The sequence below is a fragment of the Caenorhabditis elegans genome, chromosome IV (genome assembly GCF_000002985.6).
Source record: "Caenorhabditis elegans chromosome IV".
In the NCBI taxonomy this organism is placed as follows: domain Eukaryota; kingdom Metazoa; phylum Nematoda; class Chromadorea; order Rhabditida; family Rhabditidae; genus Caenorhabditis; species Caenorhabditis elegans.
The window spans coordinates 13927743-13953928 of record NC_003282.8 but is presented as its reverse complement, the minus strand read 5'-3'; the positions used below and the strand labels follow the sequence as shown (position 1 = coordinate 13953928).

At 30.2% G+C, this 26186-nt stretch overlaps 1 protein-coding gene and 79 non-coding genes across 86 annotated transcripts in view; 26 read left to right on the top strand and 54 right to left on the bottom strand.

Annotated features, from left to right (window-relative positions):
* The window catches only part of Y37A1A.4 (FAM65 N-terminal domain-containing protein), a gene marked incomplete at both ends in the record, with an annotated part of 29623 nt that extends 10080 nt beyond the window's left edge, over positions 1–19543 (bottom strand). The window contains 9 exons of one of the 7 annotated variants that reach the window (NM_001268840.4): positions 752–848; positions 1093–1214; positions 10210–10318; positions 12931–13048; positions 15169–15223; positions 17428–17511; positions 17611–17705; positions 18876–18961; positions 19465–19543. In NM_001268840.4, coding sequence (NP_001255769.2) covers positions 752–848; positions 1093–1214; positions 10210–10318; positions 12931–13048; positions 15169–15223; positions 17428–17511; positions 17611–17705; positions 18876–18961; positions 19465–19484 — 786 coding nt within the window. Of the gene's footprint in view, positions 1–751; positions 849–1092; positions 1215–10209; positions 10319–12930; positions 13049–15168; positions 15224–15386; positions 15539–17427; positions 17512–17610; positions 17706–18875; positions 18964–19464 lie in introns of those variants that run through there. The other 6 variants (NM_001372961.2, NM_001268841.4, NM_001268842.5 and 3 more) reach the window with 6 other exon arrangements.
* On the bottom strand, positions 284–304 carry 21ur-1588. Its single transcript, NR_057894.1, has one exon.
* Positions 491–511, bottom strand: 21ur-6825. Its single transcript, NR_057893.1, has one exon.
* Positions 841–861, bottom strand: 21ur-7919. The gene has a single exon (NR_057892.1).
* Positions 844–864, bottom strand: 21ur-939. The gene has a single exon (NR_057891.1).
* 21ur-2917 lies at positions 1624–1644 on the bottom strand. Its single transcript, NR_057890.1, has one exon.
* On the bottom strand, positions 1627–1647 carry 21ur-14852. Its single transcript, NR_057889.1, has one exon.
* On the top strand, positions 2003–2023 carry 21ur-998. Its single transcript, NR_057888.1, has one exon.
* On the top strand, positions 2004–2024 carry 21ur-14581. Its single transcript, NR_057887.1, has one exon.
* 21ur-3569 lies at positions 2346–2366 on the top strand. The gene has a single exon (NR_057886.1).
* On the bottom strand, positions 3155–3175 carry 21ur-13284. The gene has a single exon (NR_057885.1).
* On the bottom strand, positions 3156–3176 carry 21ur-7083. The gene has a single exon (NR_057884.1).
* Positions 3333–3353, bottom strand: 21ur-447. Its single transcript, NR_057883.1, has one exon.
* On the bottom strand, positions 4552–4572 carry 21ur-9831. The gene has a single exon (NR_057882.1).
* On the top strand, positions 5022–5042 carry 21ur-7113. Its single transcript, NR_057881.1, has one exon.
* Positions 5023–5043, top strand: 21ur-4641. The gene has a single exon (NR_057880.1).
* On the top strand, positions 5132–5152 carry 21ur-2934. The gene has a single exon (NR_057879.1).
* On the top strand, positions 5135–5155 carry 21ur-7579. The gene has a single exon (NR_057878.1).
* On the bottom strand, positions 7190–7210 carry 21ur-13957. Its single transcript, NR_057877.1, has one exon.
* Positions 7195–7215, bottom strand: 21ur-13983. The gene has a single exon (NR_057876.1).
* Positions 7196–7216, bottom strand: 21ur-12643. Its single transcript, NR_057875.1, has one exon.
* Positions 7309–7329, bottom strand: 21ur-1474. Its single transcript, NR_057874.1, has one exon.
* On the bottom strand, positions 7312–7332 carry 21ur-9948. Its single transcript, NR_057873.1, has one exon.
* Positions 7698–7718, bottom strand: 21ur-3129. The gene has a single exon (NR_057872.1).
* Positions 7842–7862, bottom strand: 21ur-2698. The gene has a single exon (NR_057871.1).
* On the bottom strand, positions 7845–7865 carry 21ur-13490. The gene has a single exon (NR_057870.1).
* On the bottom strand, positions 8241–8261 carry 21ur-823. The gene has a single exon (NR_057869.1).
* On the bottom strand, positions 8283–8303 carry 21ur-13936. The gene has a single exon (NR_057868.1).
* 21ur-666 lies at positions 8286–8306 on the bottom strand. Its single transcript, NR_057867.1, has one exon.
* On the bottom strand, positions 9097–9117 carry 21ur-9124. Its single transcript, NR_057866.1, has one exon.
* 21ur-6201 lies at positions 9324–9344 on the top strand. Its single transcript, NR_057865.1, has one exon.
* 21ur-1757 lies at positions 9470–9490 on the top strand. The gene has a single exon (NR_057864.1).
* Positions 9471–9491, top strand: 21ur-13644. Its single transcript, NR_057863.1, has one exon.
* On the bottom strand, positions 9643–9663 carry 21ur-264. Its single transcript, NR_057862.1, has one exon.
* Positions 9922–9942, top strand: 21ur-11714. Its single transcript, NR_057861.1, has one exon.
* Positions 10003–10023, bottom strand: 21ur-4034. The gene has a single exon (NR_057860.1).
* On the top strand, positions 10220–10240 carry 21ur-13718. Its single transcript, NR_057859.1, has one exon.
* On the bottom strand, positions 10511–10531 carry 21ur-4406. Its single transcript, NR_057858.1, has one exon.
* Positions 10514–10534, bottom strand: 21ur-11252. Its single transcript, NR_057857.1, has one exon.
* On the bottom strand, positions 10706–10726 carry 21ur-3915. The gene has a single exon (NR_057856.1).
* 21ur-6573 lies at positions 10707–10727 on the bottom strand. Its single transcript, NR_057855.1, has one exon.
* On the top strand, positions 11212–11232 carry 21ur-6609. The gene has a single exon (NR_057854.1).
* 21ur-8155 lies at positions 11487–11507 on the bottom strand. The gene has a single exon (NR_057853.1).
* 21ur-2375 lies at positions 11985–12005 on the top strand. Its single transcript, NR_057852.1, has one exon.
* 21ur-4228 lies at positions 12042–12062 on the bottom strand. Its single transcript, NR_057851.1, has one exon.
* 21ur-13079 lies at positions 12043–12063 on the bottom strand. Its single transcript, NR_057850.1, has one exon.
* 21ur-1393 lies at positions 12554–12574 on the top strand. Its single transcript, NR_057849.1, has one exon.
* On the top strand, positions 12748–12768 carry 21ur-3268. The gene has a single exon (NR_057848.1).
* 21ur-5615 lies at positions 13079–13099 on the top strand. The gene has a single exon (NR_057847.1).
* Positions 13082–13102, top strand: 21ur-15509. Its single transcript, NR_057846.1, has one exon.
* 21ur-5266 lies at positions 13374–13394 on the bottom strand. The gene has a single exon (NR_057845.1).
* Positions 13719–13739, bottom strand: 21ur-8975. Its single transcript, NR_057844.1, has one exon.
* 21ur-213 lies at positions 14264–14284 on the top strand. The gene has a single exon (NR_057843.1).
* On the bottom strand, positions 14421–14441 carry 21ur-4257. Its single transcript, NR_057842.1, has one exon.
* Positions 14819–14839, top strand: 21ur-3179. Its single transcript, NR_057841.1, has one exon.
* Positions 15335–15355, top strand: 21ur-5811. The gene has a single exon (NR_057840.1).
* 21ur-10725 lies at positions 15533–15553 on the top strand. Its single transcript, NR_057839.1, has one exon.
* 21ur-7227 lies at positions 16157–16177 on the bottom strand. The gene has a single exon (NR_057838.1).
* 21ur-12016 lies at positions 16158–16178 on the bottom strand. The gene has a single exon (NR_057837.1).
* On the bottom strand, positions 16402–16422 carry 21ur-6189. The gene has a single exon (NR_057836.1).
* On the bottom strand, positions 16750–16770 carry 21ur-6803. The gene has a single exon (NR_057835.1).
* 21ur-3883 lies at positions 16969–16989 on the bottom strand. Its single transcript, NR_057834.1, has one exon.
* 21ur-12065 lies at positions 16970–16990 on the bottom strand. The gene has a single exon (NR_057833.1).
* On the bottom strand, positions 17005–17025 carry 21ur-5043. The gene has a single exon (NR_057832.1).
* On the bottom strand, positions 17241–17261 carry 21ur-6309. The gene has a single exon (NR_057831.1).
* On the bottom strand, positions 17242–17262 carry 21ur-12902. The gene has a single exon (NR_057830.1).
* Positions 18545–18565, top strand: 21ur-2028. The gene has a single exon (NR_057829.1).
* Positions 18850–18870, top strand: 21ur-3923. The gene has a single exon (NR_057828.1).
* 21ur-14948 lies at positions 19168–19188 on the bottom strand. The gene has a single exon (NR_057827.1).
* An 83-nt stretch (positions 19544–19626) lies between the features above and the next one.
* Positions 19627–19647, top strand: 21ur-5176. Its single transcript, NR_057826.1, has one exon.
* Positions 19628–19648, top strand: 21ur-11658. The gene has a single exon (NR_057825.1).
* A 5014-nt stretch (positions 19649–24662) lies between these two features.
* On the bottom strand, positions 24663–24683 carry 21ur-250. Its single transcript, NR_057824.1, has one exon.
* A 119-nt stretch (positions 24684–24802) lies between these two features.
* On the bottom strand, positions 24803–24823 carry 21ur-249. The gene has a single exon (NR_057823.1).
* A 51-nt stretch (positions 24824–24874) lies between these two features.
* On the bottom strand, positions 24875–24895 carry 21ur-2641. Its single transcript, NR_057822.1, has one exon.
* Positions 24896–25038: 143 nt separating this feature from the next.
* Positions 25039–25059, bottom strand: 21ur-9695. The gene has a single exon (NR_057821.1).
* A 196-nt stretch (positions 25060–25255) lies between these two features.
* 21ur-590 lies at positions 25256–25276 on the bottom strand. The gene has a single exon (NR_057820.1).
* Positions 25257–25277, bottom strand: 21ur-9246. The gene has a single exon (NR_057819.1).
* Positions 25278–25655: 378 nt separating this feature from the next.
* On the bottom strand, positions 25656–25676 carry 21ur-122. Its single transcript, NR_057818.1, has one exon.
* Positions 25677–25837: 161 nt separating this feature from the next.
* Positions 25838–25858, bottom strand: 21ur-11873. Its single transcript, NR_057817.1, has one exon.
* A 178-nt stretch (positions 25859–26036) lies between these two features.
* Positions 26037–26057, bottom strand: 21ur-875. Its single transcript, NR_057816.1, has one exon.
* Positions 26058–26186: the final 129 nt, after the last annotated feature.

The following is a 26186-nucleotide window of genomic DNA, read 5'->3' as shown; positions in this document are numbered from 1 at the left end:
TCATATTCTCAATGTTCGCTCCTTTGCCTCCTACCGCCCGCCCATTTGTTTGCATTAGTTTAAACACCCTTATATATACACAAACACATAGACATTGAAATATATATGCATATATATGAAATTGTTGTCACAAAAGAGAATTCCGATTTGCTGCTTCTATTCATTTTTCCACTTCTAAATACATCGAATCAGTTCAATTGGAATCGGAATTGAAGAAGCCCGAAAAGAAATTTAAAAAAGTCGATTGGAATGTATGTAAATGGATTGAAAGTGGACGAGAAAGTTGGTGAAAGTCGAATTCGGAGTGGATCTTCAAAAAAATTTCACTGTTTTAAAACCTATTCAAAACAGTGAAAACTTGGAAATCTCATCAGTGATACCGAGTCAATAATTTTTTGCTGTTTCATACAAAAATTATACATACAAACATACAAAAATTGCAACAACTACCAATACGAAGTTTGCAACACATTCGAGTAGAATTTCCTATTAGAAAAAATTAAGCTTTGCAGTAATAACGTGTTTTATTTTCATTTTTGACAACGTTATGAAATTGTAGTTACTATTAATGGTTTATTCTTCAATAATATAGAATTAGTAAGACTTATAGGTATATAATATAGATTTAAATGTTTGGAAGTATTCCCCAAACGTTTATTTACCAATATATTTTTTTTTTTTTTTTAAATTTTTCTGCTTCAAAAATTGTAACAGTTCCACGTAGTTTTATTTTTTTAATTCAAAAACTCACATCATTAAAATCCTTCAAACTATCCCCATTCAACTTGGAATTTGCGATTTCTGTCCGGAGCCGTGTGGCTTCTGATTGGTAGTGGTTGATGCATGATCTGGAATTGATGAATAATGTAAATTTTTTTTTAGATGTTTAAAAAAAACTCGTTAAAACAGTGTATTATATTGCTGAAATGAGATTTTTCTTAAACCACGTTTTTATTTGAAAATTCAAAACAAAGCCAGTTTCAAGCATATGTGAAAATTCAATCAAAAAAGAACCTCAGAAAAAAATTTTTTCCTTAATTTATGGCAAATCGAGACAGGAATACTGAAAATTCCCTGCTTAAAAAAACTCACTTAAATCCCTTAGCCAGTGATTGAAAAACGCCTTCAGTTCGCTTTTGGTGAGCACTGTCAAAGCTCATTCCGTCGCTTGGCGCCATTTTCGAAAATGTGTCTGTTGTGGTGGGCCGTCCGTTCTGAAAAATGCACAATATTATAGATAGAAGAAAAAACAAATTTTAAGATTAACAATGTCAAAATTAATTAGATCAATTTTAAAGGTTGAAAGTGGAAATTTAAAATTCAAATTGTTTACCGCCATTTTTGTCAAAATACCTTAAAGTTTCATGTGAAAAAGACACAAAAAGAATGAAAGGTTTAAAAAAAAAATCCAAAAAAATCAATAAATCTGATTGGCATGGGAGGTATAAATGAGGTGGTTGAAAAGAAAGGGGAGATCGTTTTGTTACACACTTCCATTTTTTGTATCGGGGAGCGTCAAATGAACAAGATCTTTAATTGGAAATTGAGACACGAATGTTTCATGATCTCCCATTATAATTTTAATAAATTTTACACAAAAATTTTATAGGTAATTTTGAATGTGCCACTCATTTCAACGTCACATCATTAGTGATAAAGTTTTCAAACAATTACGCATGTATTGAAACTGACAACACTTTTTTTTGGAAAAAATAATTTCAATCGGTTTGTTTTATCTCATAAAACAGAAAAGAACTTTTTGAAGTTTTTATAAAATTAAAACTGCACGACCAATCAGCGACTCGCTCCGCCTTTTTTCAACCGATCGGATGGAGTCTGCAGAGTTCACAGTTGCTAATTGGTAGTAAAATAGGCTTTTGGGAGGAATTTCAAACAGAAAGTTCAGCCAAAATAAAAAATTTACATTTTACCGGTTATTAAAAGCTTACATTTTTCACTGTTTCAAGTGGCCGTAAAAAATACAATTAATATCATTTTTTAATTTACACACTTTAGTCGGGATACAACTCATTATTTTTATTGCAATGAAAATATGATTTTACTTAAAACTAGCTAAAATGTTTCAAATTGTGTAATTTTCAACAGATTTTTATTTTTCTATTTCAGCGATTAATTCAATACAGTGTTCAAAAAAGTGTGACGACATAAATGGTCAGGAAATACGGATTGTTATATCGCTTATCATATTTTAAAAAATTAAATAAAAAATTTAAATAAACAAATCAAGAGAAGGAGCAGCGAAAATTAAAAAATTGGGAGTATAAAACACACAATTAACTGTTTTACCAATGTATTTTAGATTTCCAATGATTATTGAAGTTTGGTAGAAAGCACTAAAGTAGTTTTATTAATTACTCCAGATAAATTTGTTTTAAAAAAACCCCCAACAAATTACTCGTTTCACTAGTTTTCAGGGCCAATTATAAAACTACTTTTTAAACGGACTAATAATATAAGTTATGCAATTATGTACGTCAAAAAATCACGCGGAACACATAATTTTTTGTCAAACAGATGTCCAACTGCTCTCGGAGCCGCGAAGAAAAAAAACGTAAAGCGCAAAGCCGAGAGATGGTATAGTGCAAACTATAGCTTATAGCAACCGATGGCCTGTTGCTCTCTCTCTCTGTCCCTCACATACTCACTAATTTCACCGGAAAATCCGGAAATCTTCTGTCTATTTGTTGTAGTACAAGAGGAAGAATCTTTAGAGATGGAAGGAGGAAACTATGAGAGTACGACAAGCTGATTAACCGGCAAAAGACTGTTGGGGCGGCAAAAGAAAAAAAAAGATGATGATGATGATGGGCTGTTGGAAAAACAATTGAATGAGGATGAAGCATCATATTAACACTTTCTTTTATTATTATTCGAGTTGAAAATAGAATTAATGGAAAACTGGGGAATGAAGGCTAATTTTTGTTGAAATCATATGCGTGAAACAGCAAATTTTTTAAACATATTTAAAAACGTTTTGTTTAACACTTCAACGCCATTGGGGGCTAGTTACCATTACAAAAATTAAAAGACATGCGTAAGAACTTAAAACGCATTGAAACAGTTTAAAAACTTTGGAAAATGTTTATTATTATATCTTATCCCTTCAGCAGAGAAATAGAAACTTTAAATACCCAATGGCGATAGTAAACGTTCAATTAAAGTGGAACTCAGATAGCAGACTTTACCTTTTTTTGAAACCGAAAAAAATTAAAATAAATTTGAACATTTCTCAAAATCTTTTAATTTCATTTAGAAGAACATTTTGCAAAAAAGAAAGATTATAACAAAAAATTGTAGCTTATGAAAAATCAAAGTCTCTTATTTCTCTCTTATTAACTCTCTTATTTTTAAAAGGAACTTTATCAGGTTACTGATACAGTAAATTTTTTTCAATGATGAATGTGTTAATTTTGAAAATAAATTTATAGATTTTTCTAAAGTAGTGAACATTTGAATGAGTTTTGTGCAAAAATGAGTTTGAGTTTTTTATTATTGATTCAACACTTGAAATTTTCAAGGTTTATATCTCGTGAAATTTTTTAATATCCGTGATTTTCAAAAATTCCACCAATATTTAAAAAAGTGATTTTTCGACGGATCTAGAAACGTGAACTTATTGAAATTCTCAACTCAAGAAAAGATTTCAAAAACTTTAAAACAGTTTTTTGAGAGCCAGAAATAAAAATATATTTGAGTCAACCAGCTCAATTAAATGAACTTCATGAAATTAAAATAAATATGTAACAGTAATAAAATGCTCAACTTTTTGAATTCCCTCCAGAAACGGTGTTTTTTTTTAAATTTTTTAAATTAACTTTTGCAGCTAACAAAAAAAAACAAAGACTCCAAAACAATTCCCTTCAATCTAAGAAAACATCAACGTTGTAGGGCCTTATTAGGAACCCGAAAAAAGAGGGGAACACATTTGTTGTCATGTAGACATATATATGTGTGAGAAGAAGAAGAAGAAGCAGAGAAATAGAATAGGAAAGATGTAATTGTAGAAACACTTGAAGGTGATGGAAACAAGAAGAAAAACAACCAGTTTAGATTGAATTGAACTTTTTTTGGCGGTGGACAGGGACAGGGGAAAGTCCATCAGATTAGTGACCTCTAATATGGCAATGTCAGTTTGTGAAGATATTTGTTGAAAAACGAATTGAAAGTGTTTCTTGAAACAATTACCTGAGCCATGCCTATGTGTTTTTTGCGTGTGGTGAGCTCCGGTGTTCTGTGTGAATTTCTATGCAAAATTTGAGGATTTTGACTACAATTCTTTCAAATTTTTTAGAAAACCGTTTCTGAAATTTGACAAATTTAAGACTTGAATAAAATTTCAATTCAAATTTCATGGGAAACCTAAGGAATTTAGCCAGAAAAATAAAAAATGGTTCAAGTAGGCCACTCGAAAAAAAGAGGTCGGAGTTCAACAGTTTTTGCGAAATTGAGAAAAAACATTTTAAAATTTAATAAAAAATTGTGGGAATTGCTGCTCAATTTCTTACTTTGTTGGACTTGAATCAGAAATTTGCGGAAAATAAATAGAGAACAATAGGCGCGAAGGCTGCCGTATCAGGCAGTAGAAATTTGAAACAGTAAGGTTTTTAACCAGTACCAAAAGTTAATATTTTCGTAAAAGTTTTCTCAAATATTTTTTTAAACTTATTAGCCCCTATCATCACTATTATGTTACCCTATTTGAAACAAAGCCCCCGGAAAAATTAAACTCTTACAATTCCCTCTAAACATCTCAATTTTGCAAGCCCAACGAAATTGTTGTTAAACTGTTGTTCAGAAGCCGAATCACAAAGACGAGGTGAGGGCGGTTACAAAAAAGTGGTTTAAACGCAATTAATGATGCGAAGATAACGATGAATAAAAAACCGAGGAAAATTCGATAAAACATGTCATTTTGGAGGATGCAGGAGGGAGGATGTTTTGCACTGCAAAATTTAATGTTTCAGGTAGTTGATAAGTAGAAACAAGTTGAATTTCACGAGTTGAGTAATGAAATGGGGAATTTCGCTTTAAAAAAATAATTTCAAAAAATTAAATCTAACAACATCTGTTTCAGGTAGTTTATAAATGGAGAAGCAAACAAAGTAAATGATAATTTTGTAGGACTTCAATTTCACAAAAAACAAAACTATTGGTAAAAAGCGTGGCAGGACTGTGAGAAACGGTAACGTATTAGTAATTTCCACATGTTTTCAAAAAAGAACTCGGAACTTCAGTTGGATAAGACACATTTTTGGTTTTCAAAAAATGTGGATGTTATTTAAAATTTAACCCTTTTTTTGAAAGCAAGATGAAACCGTTAAATGCCGAATTTTTCGACGCTGAATACTAATAAGTATCTATTTTATTTAATCTATTTAAGAAGACAATCCGGGAATTTTGAAATTTCCGGTAAGGTTTACCTACAAGCCTACCTGCTTGCCTTGTAGGCTTAAAAAACAAACTTTTGTTGCTTTTCGAGAAGGGTTAACTAATTGACACTTTCATAAATATTGATGTTCAGAAAAATATAGGGTTGTGCATTGAATCAAGGATTGTGCATTGGTTGGCCACTTAGAATGGCATTACAGGGTGAGTCAAAATTATGGTAAGTAGTTCCCGTGCTCCATACATTTTTCCAGAAACACAAACAACTTCTAACTATACACATTTTATTCACCGTAAAAAACACTATAGAAAAACATTTTAAAGTTCGAAAATATCTCCATTAGCAGCAACACAGGCCTCCAGACGCCTAGGGAACGAGTCGACTGTGGCGCGCAAGTAGTTGATATCCAACTCGTCCCATGCCTTCTTCAGTGAATCTTTCAACGAATCGATATTCCTATGCGGTTTTGAACAAACTTTTGCTTCGAGGACACTCCATACTGAGTAATCCATCGGATTGAGATCCGGGGATGACGGTGGCCATTGATTGAAAGCGATGAAGTCCGGGAAGTTGCTTTCACACCATGCCTGAACGTTCTTGTGCTTATGAGCAGGCGCCCCATCCTGCTGAAAAGTCCATTTTGTTTTTTTGAAATGCTTCTTGACCCAGGGCATGAGTTCCGTCTTCAACATATCTAAATAGTTGTTTCCGTTAACTTTTATCCCTTGTGGAACAAAAATGAGTGGAGTCTTTCCATTAGCAGTGATTCCGGCAAAGACCATGATTCCTTTCGGGTAACCAGTACGCTAAACGCGGGAGTTTGGCTTAGTTTTTGCATAAACTCGATCATTTTGCGTATTAAAAGACTGCTCAATGCAAAATATCTTTTCGTCGGTGAAAAGTACCTTCCTGTGAGCTCCATTTCTGAATCTTCGGAGTAGATTCATGGCACGGTCTTTTCTCTTGATTTTAGCAGCTTCAGACAGAAATTGACAAGTAGATTTTTTGTAAGCCTTCAATTTCAAGTTGTTTTTTACCATTCGGCACATAGAACTTTGCGAAATTTTCAATTCTCGGGCCATCGCACGGACCGACCGCCCGGAGTTGTGACGGAAGCGTCCACGAACTTTTTTTATCATCGCTGGTGTAGTGACTGTGGGGGGTCTTCCGCGTCCGGATCTATCGGAAAAGTTGTCGAGCTCCTTGAACCGTGCAATGGTGGTAGAAACAAGTTTTTCAGACACTTTGAGCCGTCGAGCAATGCTCTTCGCCGCGACACCATTCCTATGAAAACGAACGATGGGTTCACGCATGGGTGACGCTCTCATACCTGCGAAAAAAAAATTATTTTTTAGGAAAAACGATGGAAAAATAAATGAACAAAACACGAAATAACATAATCAATTAATTTTGGCGGGGAGACCCGAACCACAGAACTTTCGCGCGCGCGCCTCGACTTACCATAATTTTGACTCACCCTGTACTAAACCAAAATTTGAAACTGTAAATATTAAATTGTGGGATTCAGTTTTGAAAGAAATTATTCATTCTCATGATATTCATCCAAGTGCATTTTTGTCCTTTTTCTAATCCGAGTGGGACAAACATGTTTTTCCTCTACCAAAGCAGTTTTGCACGGAGAAAAACAACAAAAATCGGGTGCAGGAATGGACAAAAGGGGCAAAATTACTTTTTTCCTTTCTTGGATTTGAGGAAAAAATTCGCAAAAAAAAAACTGAATAACACCATGAAACAAAAATGTATTTCAACGAAGTGAGCGATTTTTGTCCTAAAAAAATCAAAAGAAAACTCATTATGAAACGAGCAGTCATTTAAAACTTGAAGATGAAACAGTGAATTTTGGTTGGTTAGAATTTTCAATTGTCTCAAAAACTTTGCGGTATATAATTCTATGGACAGCATTAACATATACTTGTAACTATAAAATTTTTGAAAACAAGATGAAATAGTACAAGTCTGAAAAATATTCTAATTGATTAACAACTTCTTTAACCAACTCACGAAGGCACAAACAACGCCTAACCGCCTGCCTTGTAAACTATGTAAACAGGAGTTTTCGTCGTTCTCTGGGAAACTTAGTTGGCTGAGTTCGAATAAATATTTATTTCAATTTTATGACTTCAAAAATGATGCACAACTGTGACATATTGGTAAAACATTTAAACGGTTCTCTTTTACTAACAAAACTTGAAACAGTGTGCATACTCTAAAATACTTGGTGTGCAGAGAATTCGAAAATATAATTTCAATTACTCCTTTTCATAAATATTGCCGTAAAGTTTTACATACATTAACCATGAATTAATTCGTCACTTAAAACTAGAACATGAAACAGTTCATCAAATTTAGGGAGATTCTATGAAGAAGGGTAGTTTTTGAAAAATTAATACTGATAATGTCTGGTTTTCATGAAATGGAACTAAGAATCGGTATAATATTGAGCATATTTTTTCCATCGTTTTCAAAAAAAAGGTGAAAAAGTATATGTTGGAAAACAGCCTTTTCAGCTTGAAAAAGGGCACATTTTTGCTTACCGCGAAATGTTAATTTATTGATTTCTCACAGGTTTGATTTTATTTAGTTCAAGTTTGAACAACAATGTATCAATGCCGAAATAAAATTAAAAGGACTACCGTAAAACACTTAAAATTTTATTACTAAAAGGCTACTTGAAACCGAAAATTTTTCACTTGTGGAAATCAGTAGCTAAAATTTCAAAAAGTTAAATATTCCAGAACTAAGAGCACATTAATGTTCTGGTAATTTATAAAACTTAATTTAAATTAATTATTTTCAAAACTAAAAGTCGAAATAGAATCTACAGGAGTTAGCAGTACTTCCAGCCGTTTTCAAAACTATTAAAAGAAAAGCCAAAGCATTATCAATTAAAAATTACATAACATTTACCGAAAACATGGAACTGTATTTTCCAAAAAAAAAACAGTTTTTGTTGATAAACGCTTAAAACCACACAAACAAAAAAATTTAAAAACACGGTGTTACAATTGAACTGTCAATGGATACCATTAGCCGAATGTCGGGTGGATGGCTATATTTGGAGGGGAATAGATAGTTGACCTTGTTGTTCTTTATAAAAGGGGAACACACACAAATGCATGAAGAAAAGAGGAAAGGACAATGTGCGTGTACGCGTATTGGTGCATTTGACGATCAATAAAAAGGTGGAAATGACCGAGAGAGGGACGGTTTTTGGAAGGTATTAAAGGTGACAGGTGTGGGGTATGTGTTTGTGTTTTTTGACATTATGGGTGTCATCAAGGGGGAATACTTATTGCCAGGTTGGATGAAAAAATTAGCACTTTTCCGGGACATTTCCAGAATATCTATTTACCTATCGTTGTCTCAAAGTTTTTTGTTTTGAAATTTTCATAGATATATAGAAAAATATTTGGACTTGGGAAATATTATTACTTTCACTTGAAAGTTTTGAATAGTTGCTCAAAAAATGCGTATGGCCGAGTTAATTTTTATATCGTCATATTTATCTGTATTATGACAAATTAAATTTGGTTGGAAAAAATATTCAAAATAGAAAAATAAACTCTTCCAGAACAATAATGCTCAATAAAGTGTGTCCCATTTTTCAAGTCTCATTTTTAGTTATATTTTGTAGTTCAAAAATTACAACAAAAAAATAAACAGTAATTTGATGTCATTGTAGAACATAAATAGGCGTTCAAAACCTAAAATTTTCATATGAAGTTGGTGAAACAGTGTAAAATTTCTCTTTCAAAATACTATTTTGTTGAAAATAAATTTAAAATTGAAGGTTCGAAGATAGATAATAAAGAAGTTCCGTTCTTTCTTTAATTTTCAAAAAAAAAACACAGTTTCATTTTATTTTCTTATATCCTAGGTTTGGGCATTATCTTAATATTTGCACCACTTCTCAAGAACAATTCCCTAACTTAATTTTGTTAGATGTAAGTTTAACATCAGTGCTATTTTTACATGTTTGTGTTTAATAAAAATCACAGTTTCATATTACTGTTTTGTATTCAAAATTTTTTTACATCGTAATTAAGAAAGGAAACGCAACCTGAAAAAAAAATTTTAAAGAGCCATACAAATGTTATAATTTTGTAACAGATAATTTTGTACAACTTGTAAAAACATGTATTTTTAAATATAATAGATGAAAAGTTTCATTTTCGTTTAAAAACGTGCAAAATAATTCTGCTTTGAAAATATTTTTTCTAGGATTGGTAATACAAGTGGTTTTCATATGTGAAGCTTATTATATCAGGAAATTGAAACAGAAAAAAATTAGATGGAAAAAGTCAGTTTTTAATGATTATGAGATTGATTTTGAATTCTTTACAAGATTTTATTCAACCTTCGAGAATTTGTGCATAATAAAACTGGCATGTTAATCACGTACAAATGGAACATGACTAATATGGTATGACGGTGAAAAGAATTTTTTACTGTTTCAACATTAACATAAAGTGGGAAACAAAATTTATGCCTAGTAGTCTTATTTAGTTCATTAAAAACACATTGAACAAGAAAAAATTCGAACTGAAATTTTTATAAGATCAAATAATTGTAAATTTGCAGGAAAACCTAACACAGTAGACAACAATTGTTGTTCAAGCATTAACTTTGAGGTGAAACAGTATGAGCAATTTACAAAATTTTTTTGGAAAATGTTAAAGTTACAATTAGATCAACTAAAATTAGGTCAGTAAGTGACCAAGAAACAACTTTCCATCAAAATTTTCATTTTCGAAAAGTTGTTAACTGATATATTAACGTACCTGTCTTTGAATAGTGTCATAATCGGTGAACTCGTTGTTATTGTTCATTAGATGATACTCGCTGCGAGAATATCGTTGAGCTTTTGACTTTTCCAATGATGCAAAGTGCCTGAAAATATTGGATATAAATTTTGTATCATTTCATTTGAAAATGATGCTACAAATTTTGGAAAGAGGTAAATTATAAACTTGATGAGACCATTTTGCACATGATTTCGACAAATTTTTTAAAATCTCTGACCGTTTAAAATGTGTCAGCTAATAATGATACATTCAAAGCGATTTCTTGATAAATTGAGCAGAAATTAGTGTACCAATGATATTACTGTTTAAGGATTTTCCCAAAGTATTTATCAACTTTCTGAAACTGTAAATGTTTTTTTTCCAAAATATTGCTTTATTTAAGAGAAACTATGTTTCTTTTAACTAATTTTAAATATTGTTAACTCAGAATGAAAATACAATACTCTATTGTTTTGATTAATTTCAGTTTTTTCACTTTGGATTAAAAAAGCGAACTCAAAAAGCAACTTTGCAAGCTATTTGTAAACTTATTGAAACATTATACATCTAATTTTTATTGGATCAAAACTCAAAATTTTGGAAACAAGTGTTAAATCCGAATATTATCATAATGAAAAATAAATGTTCTGTTTCTACACCGTTCCATTCATTTTTCTATTTACCAAGATGTGCATTTTCTTCTCTTTTTCTCTTCTATATTCCATGAGAGACCGCGCGCAAGTCCTCTTCTGACGAGAGAGAGAGAGAGAAAATAAATAACAATAGGCTGAGTCTTATCATATATTTAATGTTCGTATGGTGGTGATGCGGCGGCTGCACATGTAATATTGTATAAATTAACATATGCAGGCAAAAAACTGGACGATGGGAACATGATGAATACGATCGAATATGACTAATACGATGGGACGATGGAATGCACAATTTTTTACCGTTTCAGCCAAATATTAATGTTTCCGCAAAAAATGAACATATTGATTTCAACCTTCCAGGAAAAAAGTTTGTTTTTAAATTTACAAACTAATTTAAATACTTTGATCAGAATTTTTCAGAAACTAACCAAATGATTTTTAAATCAGAATTTAAACAAAAATCAAATTAACAACATGGTTTTACAAAAATTTCTGAAAACCAAAAAGAAATTCTCGAATATTTCACTGCGAAATTAATTAATTTTAGTAAAAACTAAAGATTATCAAAACATTTTAAAAATTGCGCAAACCACAATTTCTAGAATAAAAGAACATAGAAAAAGTAAGAGATAGATCAAGTCAGTGTGTTGCACAGTTTTGATCAAACTTTCATTTTATGATGAAGCAATAAAATTTGTCACACTTTTACACGAAAGTTTCAGGAACAGTTTCGAATTTATAGTTACGGGCAAGTAATTAAGTCTATAGTGGGGTTATTCAAGTAGTGTCGGAAAATTAAAAAGTGTAGAAAAATTACGTCACAACCTTATTCAAGTAGATAAAAACATGTATTTAAATACATTTGTGACGTCACAAATGTATTTAAATACATTTTGCTACATTACTTGAATAACCCCATAAGGAAAACTGACCAGTTTTGAATTTTTTAACTCTAAAATTACCCTCACATTTAAAAAATACTGTCTTAATAAGCAAAATATGATTAGTGTCTAGGCTTTCCTGAACTGGATTCTCAGTATTATAAAAAATAAATACAATTTAATTGTTAAAATAGTGTTTTACATACTGAATAAATTAGCCCTTAATTCATTCTTTTATTAGATGGTGCAACAGAACCCGCAAACAATTGGAATATGGAAATACAATCTGGAGCTGTCTTGTGATGAAACATGGGTAATAAATTGGAACATTGTGCACTAATAAATGAACAACATGAAACTGAAAATTTTTTTTCGGAAATAAATGTTGCAGTTGCAGTTTGGATTTCGAAAAAAAGTTAAATAACATACTCGTGCAGTTTAGAAATAGTTTATTTTAAAAACTGACTGAAACAATATTTGGTAAAAATCAGAATATTTGTAAATTAAGTTTTATGCTGTGGAAATTTTCCTAATGAAAAGTCGACAACTTCGGTTTAAAGCAGTGTACCTAATAAATTGTTTTCCATGTAAGGTTTTTTAAATTTAAATTGGAAACAAATTGCAAAGTATACTGAACTGATAGACTCTAATTTGGAAACCACACGAACCCAAAAAATCTACACTTTTTTAATTTTATTGGCACGCATTTTGAAACCAATTTTCATCATTACTTTTTAAAGTGTTCAAACGAAAAAAAAACCCCTGTTTCAGACTTAAAATATTCCATTAGAATATTTCTCTAATTAGTGGATTAGTGGCCGTTTCATAACTTGTGTGAAAATCGTTAAAAACATTTTTGAGTTCAGAATATTTGTGATTTTTCTTTCGCAGAAAATTTTAAAATTCTCACAACATACCTGGAAATCTGTATACATGTTTTTTCAAAAAATTCACTTTTTCATTTTGCTAATTTAAGATTTCATGAATTATGAAGCTTTTGCTGGAGCGATTCTTTGAAACTCCCTTACAAATTTCCAATTTTTTAAGAAACTATTTCCCAATTTTGAAAACACCGACCGGAAACGCAAAACCGTAGGTGTTTCCCATGAATTTTCCGAATTACTGATAAGGAAGAACATGAATCATCGCATTAAGAGAACCGATAAAAAATGTGTAAAACAAACCTTCCACCATGAACAGTATGCCCATTATGACCTGCTCCAACCACTCGTCCTACTGTAGATGCTCCCATATTGTTGTACAGTATACGATCATTCCATGTAGCTGATGTTTCATGAAGTCCTGAAAATGGAAGTGAAAACTGATTAGAATTGCTAAATTGAGAAATTTATATTTGTTTTCAAAAATTGATTTCATTTAAACTATGGGTATTATGTATGTATAAATAGAGGAAATGTTCAAAAATTCAATACGTGCCTAAACTGTAAATAACTTTGAAGTTTAAGAGGAAAAATCGGTTCAGAATTCAAGAATCTACACAAGCCTCACTGAAAAAAAAACTTGTGAAATAAAATTTTGGACGCAATTTTTGAATTGTCTGTAGTTTTCAACATTTTTCAGTGAATTCCTTATTCACAACACTCCTTTTTTAAAAACTTATTAAAATTTTTATTTTTAGATGGATGGAACATCGTTAAATACAAGAGCAAGTATTTCACATCAACTGGAAACAGATAAAGGCTGGAAATTTTTATAATTATTTTTAAGCACCAAAAAAGCAAAGAAATTAAAGCGAAATTTGGGTTCAAACATACTTATCTCCCTTTTTAAAATACCTCTGAAGTGCAATTTTCAAACCAATCAACGCTTAGCCACGCACATTCTTAACCGGTGTCCACTTTCAAACTAGAAGAAAAATATGCAATTTCGTAATTTTTGAGAGTAGATTTATTATTTTTATTCAATTTTACTCGACTTTTTTCTGTGATAACTCATAACTTTGTTTGGAATTGTTGAACTAATTAAAAATGAAACAAGGAGCCAAAAAAATATCTGAAGTTTATGATCATACTGAAGCGGAAAGTTTTTTTTTCTAACAAAAACATATTTTCTATGCTATTTGTTTTTTCCCAAGATTTTTAGGAAGTTATTATTTGAACAAAAACTATTTTCTTTTTTAAGAAATGCAAGAAAAAAGGGTAGTTTTCCGATTTCTGCCCCCAAAATGTTTTCGACATTTTCATTATTGAAACGTGAACTTTTTGTGTAATTTCAGGCTTATAGTTAGTATTATTGTTTTCTAAACCTAAAAATTGAAAGAGTATTGAAATAAACTTTCAAGTGTGAATTTAAATTGAAATATTGAGTGTTATAAAATTGACAAACATTTTGGGGTTCAGAAATCGGAAAAGTGCCGAAAAAACAAAGAACAGTTCCCACTGGGAATATTAAAATTGAAGAAAAAATATTTGATGAAATGAGAATCTTAGTCTGATTTTTAAAAACTGTGCTGTTACAGCAATTTTATATTAGATAAGCAGAAATTTTATGTCTTGTTAGAACGCGGTATAGCAAGACCAAAGTTAAGTAACAAAAATGAAAATGAGCCTTTAAAAAAACTAATGAAAATGATTTCAAATAAAGTGTCACAATGGAAGCTTCTCATTACGGAAGACACCTTTAAATAAAATAACCATAAATAGTTTTGTACATGTTGATAAATATTTCCAGTTGATTGAAAAAATTGTTTCGGATAAAATTTCATAGCATTCTGAAACATGACAGAATTAAAATAAAAACTTTTAGGTTGGTACATAGGACAAAAGCAGTAGTGAAATACAAAAAAGATCTGAAGTTCATGATCATACTGAGATGGAAAGTTTTTTTACAAACAAAAAATTACATGCGGTTTTTATTTGCTATGTGTTTTTCCAAGATTTGTACGAGATAATTTTTTCGATTTTATTTCCTAAAAATCATTTTCCCTTTTTTTCTTAAAAATGCAAAAAAAATCAAACTGAGTGGCAAAGAAATGAGATTCTCAGTCTGAATTTTAAAAATTATGCTATTACGGTAACCCTATATTACATCAGCACAAATTTGATTTTCTACTATGTCGCATGATGGACTTGAAAACAAGAAAGTGAAAGTGAGCCCTGTACATGTCGGCCGCCATCTTTAAAAAATTATTTTTAGAGTAGTAGTACGGTGAGACTGAAAAACCGACTCTAATCCTCTGATTGGTTTAGAAGTAGACGCAGCGCGTCTGTGATTGGTCATACTTTATTTTTCGGTAAGCAATTCAAACAGTTCGTGCATTTTTACTGGTACTCAGGTTTCGGTTTTTTTAAAATAAATTTACCGCTTTTTAATTTATGGTTCTACCAACAACTCTACCATTAAAATTTTAATCGTAAAAAAATGTAAAACTCCATTGATAAATTGCCTGAAAAGTAACATACCGTAATTTCTGGGCAGTGTTGACGCATGCATTGGGTCGGCTGTGTAGGGTCTTAGCTGAAACACGTTTAGAATTTTTAAAAACCCGCTAAATTCAATAGCAAGTCAAAATAATTTTTGTCACTGTTTCAAGTATTTGTTAATTAATTAAACGTTATTATGTGGTACTGGATAAAGATTTAGTTTTTCAAAAAAGGTTCCAACTAGTTCTAAAACTCACCATATGATCCTCATAAAGTGCCAAATCAGTATCCAGGCTAACGAAAAAATGTGACAAATGTGGGCGCTTTTGCATAATTTTCTACTTCAGAGAGAAAATACAGTTTCAGCTGAAGAATTTCAGAGAATCTGAGTCACACAAAACGTTCCGGAGAGAACTAAGAGTATGAACAACCGGAATAATAAAGAGGCAGCAGAGAAAAATGGGCGGCAAAAAACAAAAAAATATCAAAAAAGAATGAGAGAGAGAGATGATTCACACGTTACATATAGACTCTCTCTCTCCTTTGGCGGAAAAAGTTAACTGGAGACGAAGAGACGCAGAGAAATAGGTTTGGAATATTTTGTTGGTGGTAACCAAACCAATGTATAACATGAACTGACAATGTGCGTCCGAAAAATATGTATATACATTGAATTTAATGACATTTCATATTTTATTGAAACTGACTGACATTTTTTGTATGGGGAGAGAGAAGATGCGGTAGTATTGTTTTTTGATGGAAAATAGTGCTTTTTATGGAAAAATTTTTTTGAGCGCCCGACATTCTACGAGTTTGATCATTGATAGAACCGAAATATGTCGGGCGCTGGCGAGAAACATTGAATGAGCCAAGTGACTTATAAATTATTGTAAGTTCAGAATTGGGGAATTGGTAAATCAACGAATTATATTTTTAATTTTCCATTTTCAAAATATAGTTTGGTTTGTAAATTGCAGAAAAATTCCGGCAATTAGTTTCAAAATCCTGCAGGTTCTGCTTGCCGAAAATGTTTAAATTGACCGACTCAATAGTTTCGTATCTTTTCTGTGGAATTATCAGTATTTATTGAAACAGTACTTTTTTTTTAAAGTAGAAGCGTTTTTCAGAAGCGGCGTGGCAGGTTTTTCAATAAAAAAAAGAGCGGCAAATAAGCTTCACAGTTCGAAAAAAACCGACTATTGAGCGCCCGACACCTAACGAGACCCGCCCAACTACTGAAATAACGCGAAAATATCGGTTGCCATTAAACATTCTTCGGAAGAAAACTTCAGATTGATTTTATATATTTTTTTTGTTAAATTTGATAATTTGACGGAACAGTAATTTTTTTTCGAAAAAATAATTCAGATCACTACAAACGTGCATAATTTTGATCCAATCAATTTATTTCTATAATTTTCAATCTTTTTTCTCACTCGGGGATCTTTCAACAAATTATTTTTGACACAAAACCTTTTTTAAATACTTTTTGGGCAACTTCTAGTGAATAAACTGAAATAGGATGAGATAGCAAAAAGGTAGATTATTAAAATTTAAATACTCAAAACGAAGAATTTCAAAAACTCACAATTTTGAAAAATTTATAAACTGGGTGAAAGTGGAATTCCGAAAAAACTACGAATGTATTTGTAACAGACTGTCAGAACATCATGATTTCTTGAAACAGTAAATAAAATTTAAAAAAAACACAAGTATTTCATTCCCATGAATAACACACTATATTTAAAATTTGTTCCAAATATAAAACTTTATTAAGGACAGAAAACTCAGTAATATTTTTGATATTTGTGCTTGACGTCGATATAATTTTTTTAATGCGTAAACCTGATCGACTTCGGAATAGTTTGTAATTTTTTGTTGGATTATTAGTATTTACTGAAACAGTACATAATTTGTTTAATAAAAGCGTTTTTCTGAAACATGGTGGCAGGGTTTTCAATAGAAAAAGGAGTTACTTCGAAATTAAAAATAGGTTTTTTTTAGCGTCCGACACCTAACGAGTCCCGGTCGATGAATTTGTAGAAACAATAAATTACATGTTTTCGAAAAAAAAAACAGTTCAGATTATTTAACAATTCCAAAATTGTTTCTCATTATCGATGATTGAGTCAATATTTTTTCGCATTATACAGACTATTTTTATGAATTGTGTGAAACTGAAAATAAAATAATGAAAACACATTAACTTTGCATTTGTTTTTTAATCACTTTTTTGACATTTTAAGAAAGTTATAGATTTTCAGAGTTGAATAATTATTAAATTTGCTAAAAACTAACCCAAGCAACTCTTGCCAAACTTGACATTTTCGAATAACTGGACACTTTTCGACTGATATTTTTGGATGAGCTTCCGATAGGATTCTGGAAATAATTTGTGCAATAAAATTGTTTTCGCATGTTTCACGTGGCTTGTAAATAATTAAAAATTAGCAAAAGCATTTTTTTAAATGAAAAACAAACCTTTGAGAACAAAACAGCTCGATTTCCTTGTGGATTCCGTGTCGGTTGTGGGTAGAAGCACACTCGTTGGGGACCAATATTTTCCAGAGACACTCCTGCAAAATTTGCTGTTACTCAAATTCGAAGAAGAAGATGAAGAAATGAAATATAAATTTATAGTTTCGGGAGTTTTTGTACGAAAAATTTTTCAACTATGTATTAAACGTTGAATTGGTATTTCATAAGCAATTTATGCGTTTATTAACTTTATAAAAATTTAAATTTAATTTATATTAATCTATACGTCTGTAGAAAATGTTATCAATTTTAAATAAGATCGTTTTTATTTGATGGAAATTTCTTTTTTTTTTGTTATTTGGGAATTAATTTTTAAATGATTGCAGGATAGTTTTTTTTTGCATTTGTTTCATCTTAATTTTAACATAAGTTTGAAATAAACAGACTAGTAAACTCTTCCAAAAATTCATTTTCTACTAGCTTTAAAATATATGAAAATCAAAATTTTCACATTTTGTTAAAACAAAATAATTGTTTTGTTTAATTTTCTAAATTTTTATGATTTTCTGAACTTTGCCAAGAAAAAAAAATCAGATATTAGGCTCCACCCACTTTTTGGAGATAACCGTTTTCTGGGAAACTTATTTTTCGTCTGGTGTCTCAAATGGAAACACAAAATAAAATTTGAGCAAAACTAGTTAGGTTTCCTAGACAAAACAACAAAAAAAAGTCTCCAAAATGTGGCCGGAGCCGAATATCTTACATCTTTTTCGTTAGCAAAATTTTAAAACTCATTAAATTTTTTTCAAAAAAATATAGTTATACCCGTCATTACGGTCAATTTTTGTTATTTAAAGCAAAACCATTTTGAAAAAAAACTTTTTTTTTTATCTGTTTCAACAAAATGTGAAAAAAATTTGATTTTCATAAAAAGTGATATGTCCAACGTTCCTGTTATCACTATTTTAAAGCGTTCCTGTAAAAATATTGATAACGAATATGATTGAAAGAACGGTTTTTTCAAGTTTTTTAATTTATAAAGTTTTTACATGAACGGAAAATTTCAATTTTTCGTAAACTTAAAATTCAGTATCCTGAAATTATACGAAGCTTACTTAGCAATTAGCTACATATATTCAAAATTTCGGAATGTTTTCTGGTTAAAAAAGGAATCTCATACAAATCTCAAAATTTTTCTGTTTCAAATATAGTTAAAATTATTTCTGAAAAAATCTACAACAATAAATGTTGAGTCCCTGACCACTAACCTCTTCTCAATTTATCCCGAAATTGAATTGCGTCATAGGTTTTGACGTTTGATGAGTGCCGACGTAAAGTTGGAGAAATGTGCGATCTGGAAAATACATTTTTTCTGAAAATATTTCAAAAAATTAGCTTGGAATTTGAAAAATTACATCATACAAATGTTATATGTGGAATTAATGTAAATAAAAACAAAAAAATTGGTTATTCAATGAAAACCCGAAATAGTGAAATCTCTCTTTTTGCTTTAAGAATTGGAAACAATTTCAAATTGTTTTTTTTTAATTTCATCCAATTCCAAAAACTCCCACATGAAGAATCCAAAAAAACATACTACAAAAATATTTGACAGAAACTTGAAAAGGAAATTTTTCGAAAAATCCGAACAAATAAATAAAGTTTTCTAGCGGCGAAAATTGAATAAAAATTGCTGTTAAAAAAGTAGGATCGATTGCTAATCCAAATTTCCAATTCGATGAGAACGAGAGATAAGGACAGAAATCGTCTAAATCTCTCAAAAAATCAACACCTATTTTCCCGCCATTTTTCCATCTAATTTTGACCTCTAAACTTCGAAAGTTTCTCTTATATCACCTTTTGTTATCATGTTGCATTTCATTTATCAATTGGCTGCTGCTAGAGATGTGTTCTTTGGGAAGATTGATTGTAGATCTGAAATTAAAATTAAAATTAAATACTTTGAAAAATACATTTTCAATAGTTTAAGAAGAAAAAAGATAAAAATGATAAAAATGATTCAGTTGGTAAAATTGAAAACTTTATAAAAAATACTAAAGTTCGTTAGTTTTAGCAGATTCTCTATATAAAAAAAAGAAAAAATCTTCAAACTTTTAAAAAACTGATTGGAAATTTGAAACATTAAATCATTTTAATAGTTATTTTGAAAATTCAACTGATTTTTAATTTTTGTTTGAAATTGTACAAACTTTTGTTTCTCAATTTACCAATTTATTAAATATTTATTCCAATTTTATGAATCACCAGCCGATGACCGCGCCTCCGGCGCGGCTAACGACTGGCGGAGTTTAAAATGTATAACAAATAGATGTCCTTTTAATCATTCAAAAATGTCTCATTAAAAAAAGTTGAAACTTCATCGATTAAATGGCATTTTCTCCTTCCATGGTATACGATTCAGAAAATTCAAAGAGACAGTTAGAATGTTCTGATTTTTCTACTAACACATTATCATTATCAGGCTTTCGAAAAAATTCCACAGAGTTACAGTTTTTTTAATAAGTTAATAACTTTCCTTAACTGGAGAAGTCTGAATAATTAACTACTAAGTTCTTTGAATATAGATGTAACGAAACAAATAAAAACTCCTACAGTTATAGGAGGTTGTAGAGCATTTCAGAACTTTTTTGAATTTTCCAGATGATTCTAGAACAGTCTAGAATTTTCTTGAAACTTCCAGAAGGTGCTGAAACAAAAAAATTGATTCCAGATTAAAAATTTGGATTTCCCGCCAAGCGTTTTCCTCAGAAAATTTGAATTTCCCTCCAAAATCTTTTTTCTCAGAAAATCTGAATTTCCCGCAAAAATTTTTTTTTCCCAGCAAATTTGAATTCCCGCCAAAATTATTCTCAGAAAATTTGAATTCCCGCCAAAATTTTTCAAAGAAAATTTGAATTCCCGCCAAAATTTCTTTTCTCATAAATTTTGAAGTTCCCGCCCATATTTTTAAGGGTCTCTCCACGATGGGTCTCGCCAGTTCCAGGTGGTGCTAACAAAAAAGTTCTCAGAAAATTTGAATTTCCCGCCAAAAATTTTTCACTGAAAATTTGAATTTCCCGCTAAAATTTTTTCACTGAAAATTTGAATTTCCCGCCAAAAATTTTTTCACTGAAAATTTGAATTACCCGCCAAAATTTTTTCACTGAAAATTTGAATTTCCCGCTAAAATTTTTTCACTGAAAATTTAAATTTCCCGCTAAAATTTTTCACTGAAAATTTGAATTTCCCGCCAAAAATTTTTTCACTGAAAATTTGAATTTCCCGCCAAAATTTTTTTCACAGAAAATTTCAATTTCCCGCCAAAATTTTTTCACTGAAAATTTGAATTTCCCGCTAAAATTTTTCACTGAAAATTTGAATTTCCCGCCAAAAATTTTTTCACTGAAAATTTGAATTTCCCGCTAAAATTTTTTTCACTGAACATTTGAATTTCCCGCCAAAATTTTTTCACTGAAAATTTGAATTTCCCGCCAAAAATTTTTCACTGAAAATTTGAATTTCCCGCCCAAATTTTTTCACTGAAAATTTAAATTTCCCGCCAAAATTTTTTCACTGAAAATTTGAATTTCCCGCCAAAAATTTTTTCACAGAAAATTTCAATTTCCCGCCAAAATTTTTTCACTGAAAATTTGAATTTCCCGCTAAAATTTTTTCACTGAAAATTTGAATTTCCCGCCCAAATTTTTTCACTGAAAATTTAAATTTCCCGCCAAAATTTTTTCACTGAAAATTTGAATTTCCCGCCAAAAATTTTTTCACAGAAAATTTCAATTTCCCGCCAAAATTTTTTCACTGAAAATTTGAATTTCCCGCCAAAAATTTTTCACTGAAAATTTGAATTTCCCGCCAAAATTTTTTCACAGAAAATTTCAATTTCCCGCCAAAATTTTTTCACTGAAAATTTGAATTTCCCGCTAAAATTTTTCACTGAAAATTTGAATTTCCCGCCAAAAATTTTTTCACAGAAAATTTCAATTTCCCGCCAAAATTTTTTCACTGAAAATTTGAATTTCCTGCCAAAAATTTTTCACTGAAAATTTGAATTTCCCGCTAAAATTTTTTCACTGAAAATTTGAATTTCCCGCCAAAAATTTTTTCACTGAAAATTTGAATTACCCGCCAAAATTTTTTCACTGAAAATTTGAATTTCCCGCTAAAATTTTTTCACTGAAAATTTAAATTTCCCGCTAAAATTTTTCACTGAAAATTTGAATTTCCCGCCAAAAATTTTTTCACTGAAAATTTGAATTTCCCGCCAAAATTTTTTTCACAGAAAATTTCAATTTCCCGCCAAAATTTTTTCACTGAAAATTTGAATTTCCCGCTAAAATTTTTCACTGAAAATTTGAATTTCCCGCCAAAAATTTTTTCACTGAAAATTTGAATTTCCCGCTAAAATTTTTTTCACTGAACATTTGAATTTCCCGCCAAAATTTTTTCACTGAAAATTTGAATTTCCCGCCAAAAATTTTTCACTGAAAATTTGAATTTCCCGCCCAAATTTTTTCACTGAAAATTTAAATTTCCCGCCAAAATTTTTTCACTGAAAATTTGAATTTCCCGCCAAAGATTTTTTCACAGAAAATTTCAATTTCCCGCCAAAATTTTTTCACTGAAAATTTGAATTTCCCGCCAAAAATTTTTCACTGAAAATTTGAATTTCCCGCCAAAATTTTTTTCACAGAAAATTTCAATTTCCCGCCAAAATTTTTTCACTGAAAATTTGAATTTCCCGCTAAAATTTTTCACTGAAAATTTGAATTTCCCGCCAAAAATTTTTTCACTGAAAATTTGAATTTCCTGCTAAAATTTTTTTCACTGAACATTTGAATTTCCCGCCAAAATTTTTTCACTGAAAATTTGAATTTCCCGCTAAAATTTTTCACTGAAAATTTGAATTTCCTGCCAAAATTTTTTCACTGAAAATTTGAATTTCCCGCTAAAATTTTTCACTGAAAATTTGAATTTCCCGCCAAAATGTTTTCGCTGAAAATTTGAATTTCCCGCCCAAATTTTTTCACTGAAAATTTAAATTTCCCGCCAAAATTTTTTCACTGAAAATTTGAATTTCCCGCCAAAAATTTTTTCACAGAAAATTTCAATTTCCCGCCAAAATTTTTTCACTGAAAATTTGAATTTCCCGCCAAAAATTTTTCACTGAAAATTTGAATTTCCCGCTAAAATTTTTTCACTGAAAATTTGAATTTCCCGCCAAAAATTTTTTCACTGAAAATTTGAATTACCCGCCAAAATTTTTTCACTGAAAATTTGAATTTCCCGCTAAAATTTTTTCACTGAAAATTTAAATTTCCCGCTAAAATTTTTCACTGAAAATTTGAATTTCCCGCCAAAAATTTTTTCACTGAAAATTTGAATTTCCCGCCAAAATTTTTTTCACAGAAAATTTCAATTTCCCGCCAAAATTTTTTCACTGAAAATTTGAATTTCCCGCTAAAATTTTTCACTGAAAATTTGAATTTCCCGCCAAAAAATTTTTCACTGAAAATTTGAATTTCCCGCTAAAATTTTTTTCACTGAAAATTTCAATTTCCCGCCAAAATTTTTTCACTGAAAATTTGAATTTCCCGCCAAAAATTTTTCACTGAAAATTTGAATTTCCCGCTAAAATTTTTTCACTGAAAATTTGAATTTCCCGCCAAAAATTTTTTCACTGAAAATTTGAATTACCCGCCAAAATTTTTTCACTGAAAATTTGAATTTCCCGCTAAAATTTTTCACTGAAAATTTGAATTTCCCGCCAAAAATTTTTTCACTGAAAATTTGAATTTCCCGCCAAAATTTTTTTCACAGAAAATTTCAATTTCCCGCCAAAATTTTTTCACTGAAAATTTGAATTTCCCGCTAAAATTTTTCACTGAAAATTTGAATTTCCCGCCAAAAATTTTTTCACTGAAAATTTGAATTTCCCGCTAAAATTTTTCACTGAAAATTTGAATTTCCTGCCAAAATTTTTTCACTGAAAATTTGAATTTCCCGCTAAAATTTTTCACTGAAAATTTGAATTTCCCGCCAAAATGTTTTCGCTGAAAATTTGAATTTCCCGCCCAAATTTTTTCACTGAAAATTTAAATTTCCCGCCAAAATTTTTTCACTGAAAATTTGAATTTCCCGCCAAAAATTTTTTCACAGAAAATTTCAATTTCCCGCCAAAATTTTTTCACTGAAAATTTGAATTTCCCGCTAAAATTTTTCACTGAAAATTTGAATTTCCCGCCAAAAATTTTTTCACTGAAAATTTGAATTTCCCGCTAAAATTTTTTTCACTGAACATTTGAATTTCCCGCCAAAATTTTTTCACTGAAAATTTGAATTTCCCGCTAAAATTTTTCACTGAAAATTTGAATTTCCTGCCAAAATTTTTTCACTGAAAATTTGAATTTCCCGCTAAAATTTTTCACTGAAAATTTGAATTTCCCGCCAAAATGTTTTCGCTGAAAATTTGAATTTCCCGCCCAAATTTTTTCACTGAAAATCGAACGTTTTTAAATTTTCTCGAATTTTCCAGAAGGTTCTAGAACATTCCAGAATTTTCTCGAGCTTTCCAGACGATTCTATTTAGAACATTTCTCGAATTTTCTAATATCCCTTCAAAAGACGAAAAGTCAATTTTTCCTAAACTACAGTAATCCTACAGTACTCCTACAGTACCTCTACAGTACTACTACAGTACCCCGACCACATCCCATCACTAACCTCAAACCAATATCCCTTCAAAAGGCGAAAAGTCAATTTTTCCCAAATTACAGTAATCCTACAGTACTACTACAGTACCCCGACCATATCCCACTACTAACCGCAAACCTGTATCTCTTCAAAAGACAAAAACACAATTTTTCCTAAACTACAGTAATCCTACAGTACTCCTACAGTACTACTACAGTACCCCGACCATATCCCACTAATAACTACAAACCTATATCCCTCCAACAGCCGAAAACGCCTTGCCTTTGTAAGCTATGACGTCACTTCTTAACAAACGGAAACTATTTTTTTATATATAGGTAATGATATTAATTCTACTACCAAAAGTGTGATCAAATATTTAAAATACAGAAATACTTATTTTGTTGTAGTAAAAGTAAAATAATTATTTCGAAAAAGCAAAAACTATAAAAAATATGTTGGTGCAATGCAAATTAACTTAGTGGGATTTTTACGGTTAAAGCCATGACGAATACTTGCTCCAAATTCAACGAATTTTTAAAGTTTTCCTAAAACGTAAAGCAAACCTATCTGGATTATCTTATTATCAGACGCACTAGGTTACTTGTTTATGTCACTTATGTGAAAAAGTATATGCATGTGTAGTTTTTTTTGTAAATTGACGGAACTTTTTATTTTCATTTTAAAGAAAGTCCAGATTATTTCTATTCAAGAAAAAAAACGAAAAACCAAAACAAAATTAAACTAATAAAAGTTTGTTAGCAAAAAAAGCAATTAATTGTTAAGTGAAACTGTGAAAAAATAAGAAAATTGTATAAATAAAGAATATGTTTTGTTAGTTTTATCAGATTACCTAAATAAGTTTGTTTGTATTTCAACGAAAATAAAATTTCAAACTGGAAATTGTATTGATGCCCATTGCAGCAAACTTATAAGTAAACTATTGGCTAATTTGAGATGGGAAATACTTTTTCAAAATTCAACAGATAATTAATAGCAATATGAAACGGTAAAATTTTTATCTCAAAATTTTATCCAAAAAACAGATTTATCAAATTTTAATATTTTTTAAAGACTAAATTCGTGCTTTCTGGATGGCATGTCAGATTAAATGCACACGCTAATTTTTCAATGAAATTAGAAATTTCCTGAAAAATACTGAAATTCAATTTCTGTATATAAAATGCACAGAGAAAACCATGATTTTTTTGAAACAACTAAAGTGTAAAATTTTTGAAATTTCAGAAAATTTACTTTTTTGTGGAAACAATATAAAATGTTCAATTTCGAAAATCTAAAAGCTACGTGAAAAATATTTGGTGCAATGTACATAACATACACTTTTGTCATTTCAAAGCCGGTTAACGAATACTTTTTTTCAAATTCAAAGTAAAATACTTTCTTGAAACGGTAATTTTTTCCCCCCAATGATAGATTTTTTTCAAGTCAGTGACTTTGTTACGTCATTTATGCGAAAACGTATCTGCGCATGGAGTTCATCTGAATTTCATGTAGCATTAATTCAAAAAAGAAATCGGAACTAAAACTAAAAGGTAAACTTTGGTTGGATCTTTACTGTGTTGTGGAAACAGTAAAAAATACAAAAAATAAACAGTGAGTAATACATTTGGGAGAGGTTTATAGTTTTGGAAATCTATTGCGAATGTTTTTTTTTCGGTGGGAAAAAAAAGATTTTTAAGACTTTCTGGAAACGGAACAAGTATTCTTGAAATTTCATTTTCGTAACGAAAAATAACAAAAAAGTATCATTGACTTACTACTTACTTAAAACATACTTTGTTGTAAAAATAGTAAAAATAAATGTTAAAGAAAAAACTGATTAAGTCAAATTTGGAAAATCACTAAAGCAAAAT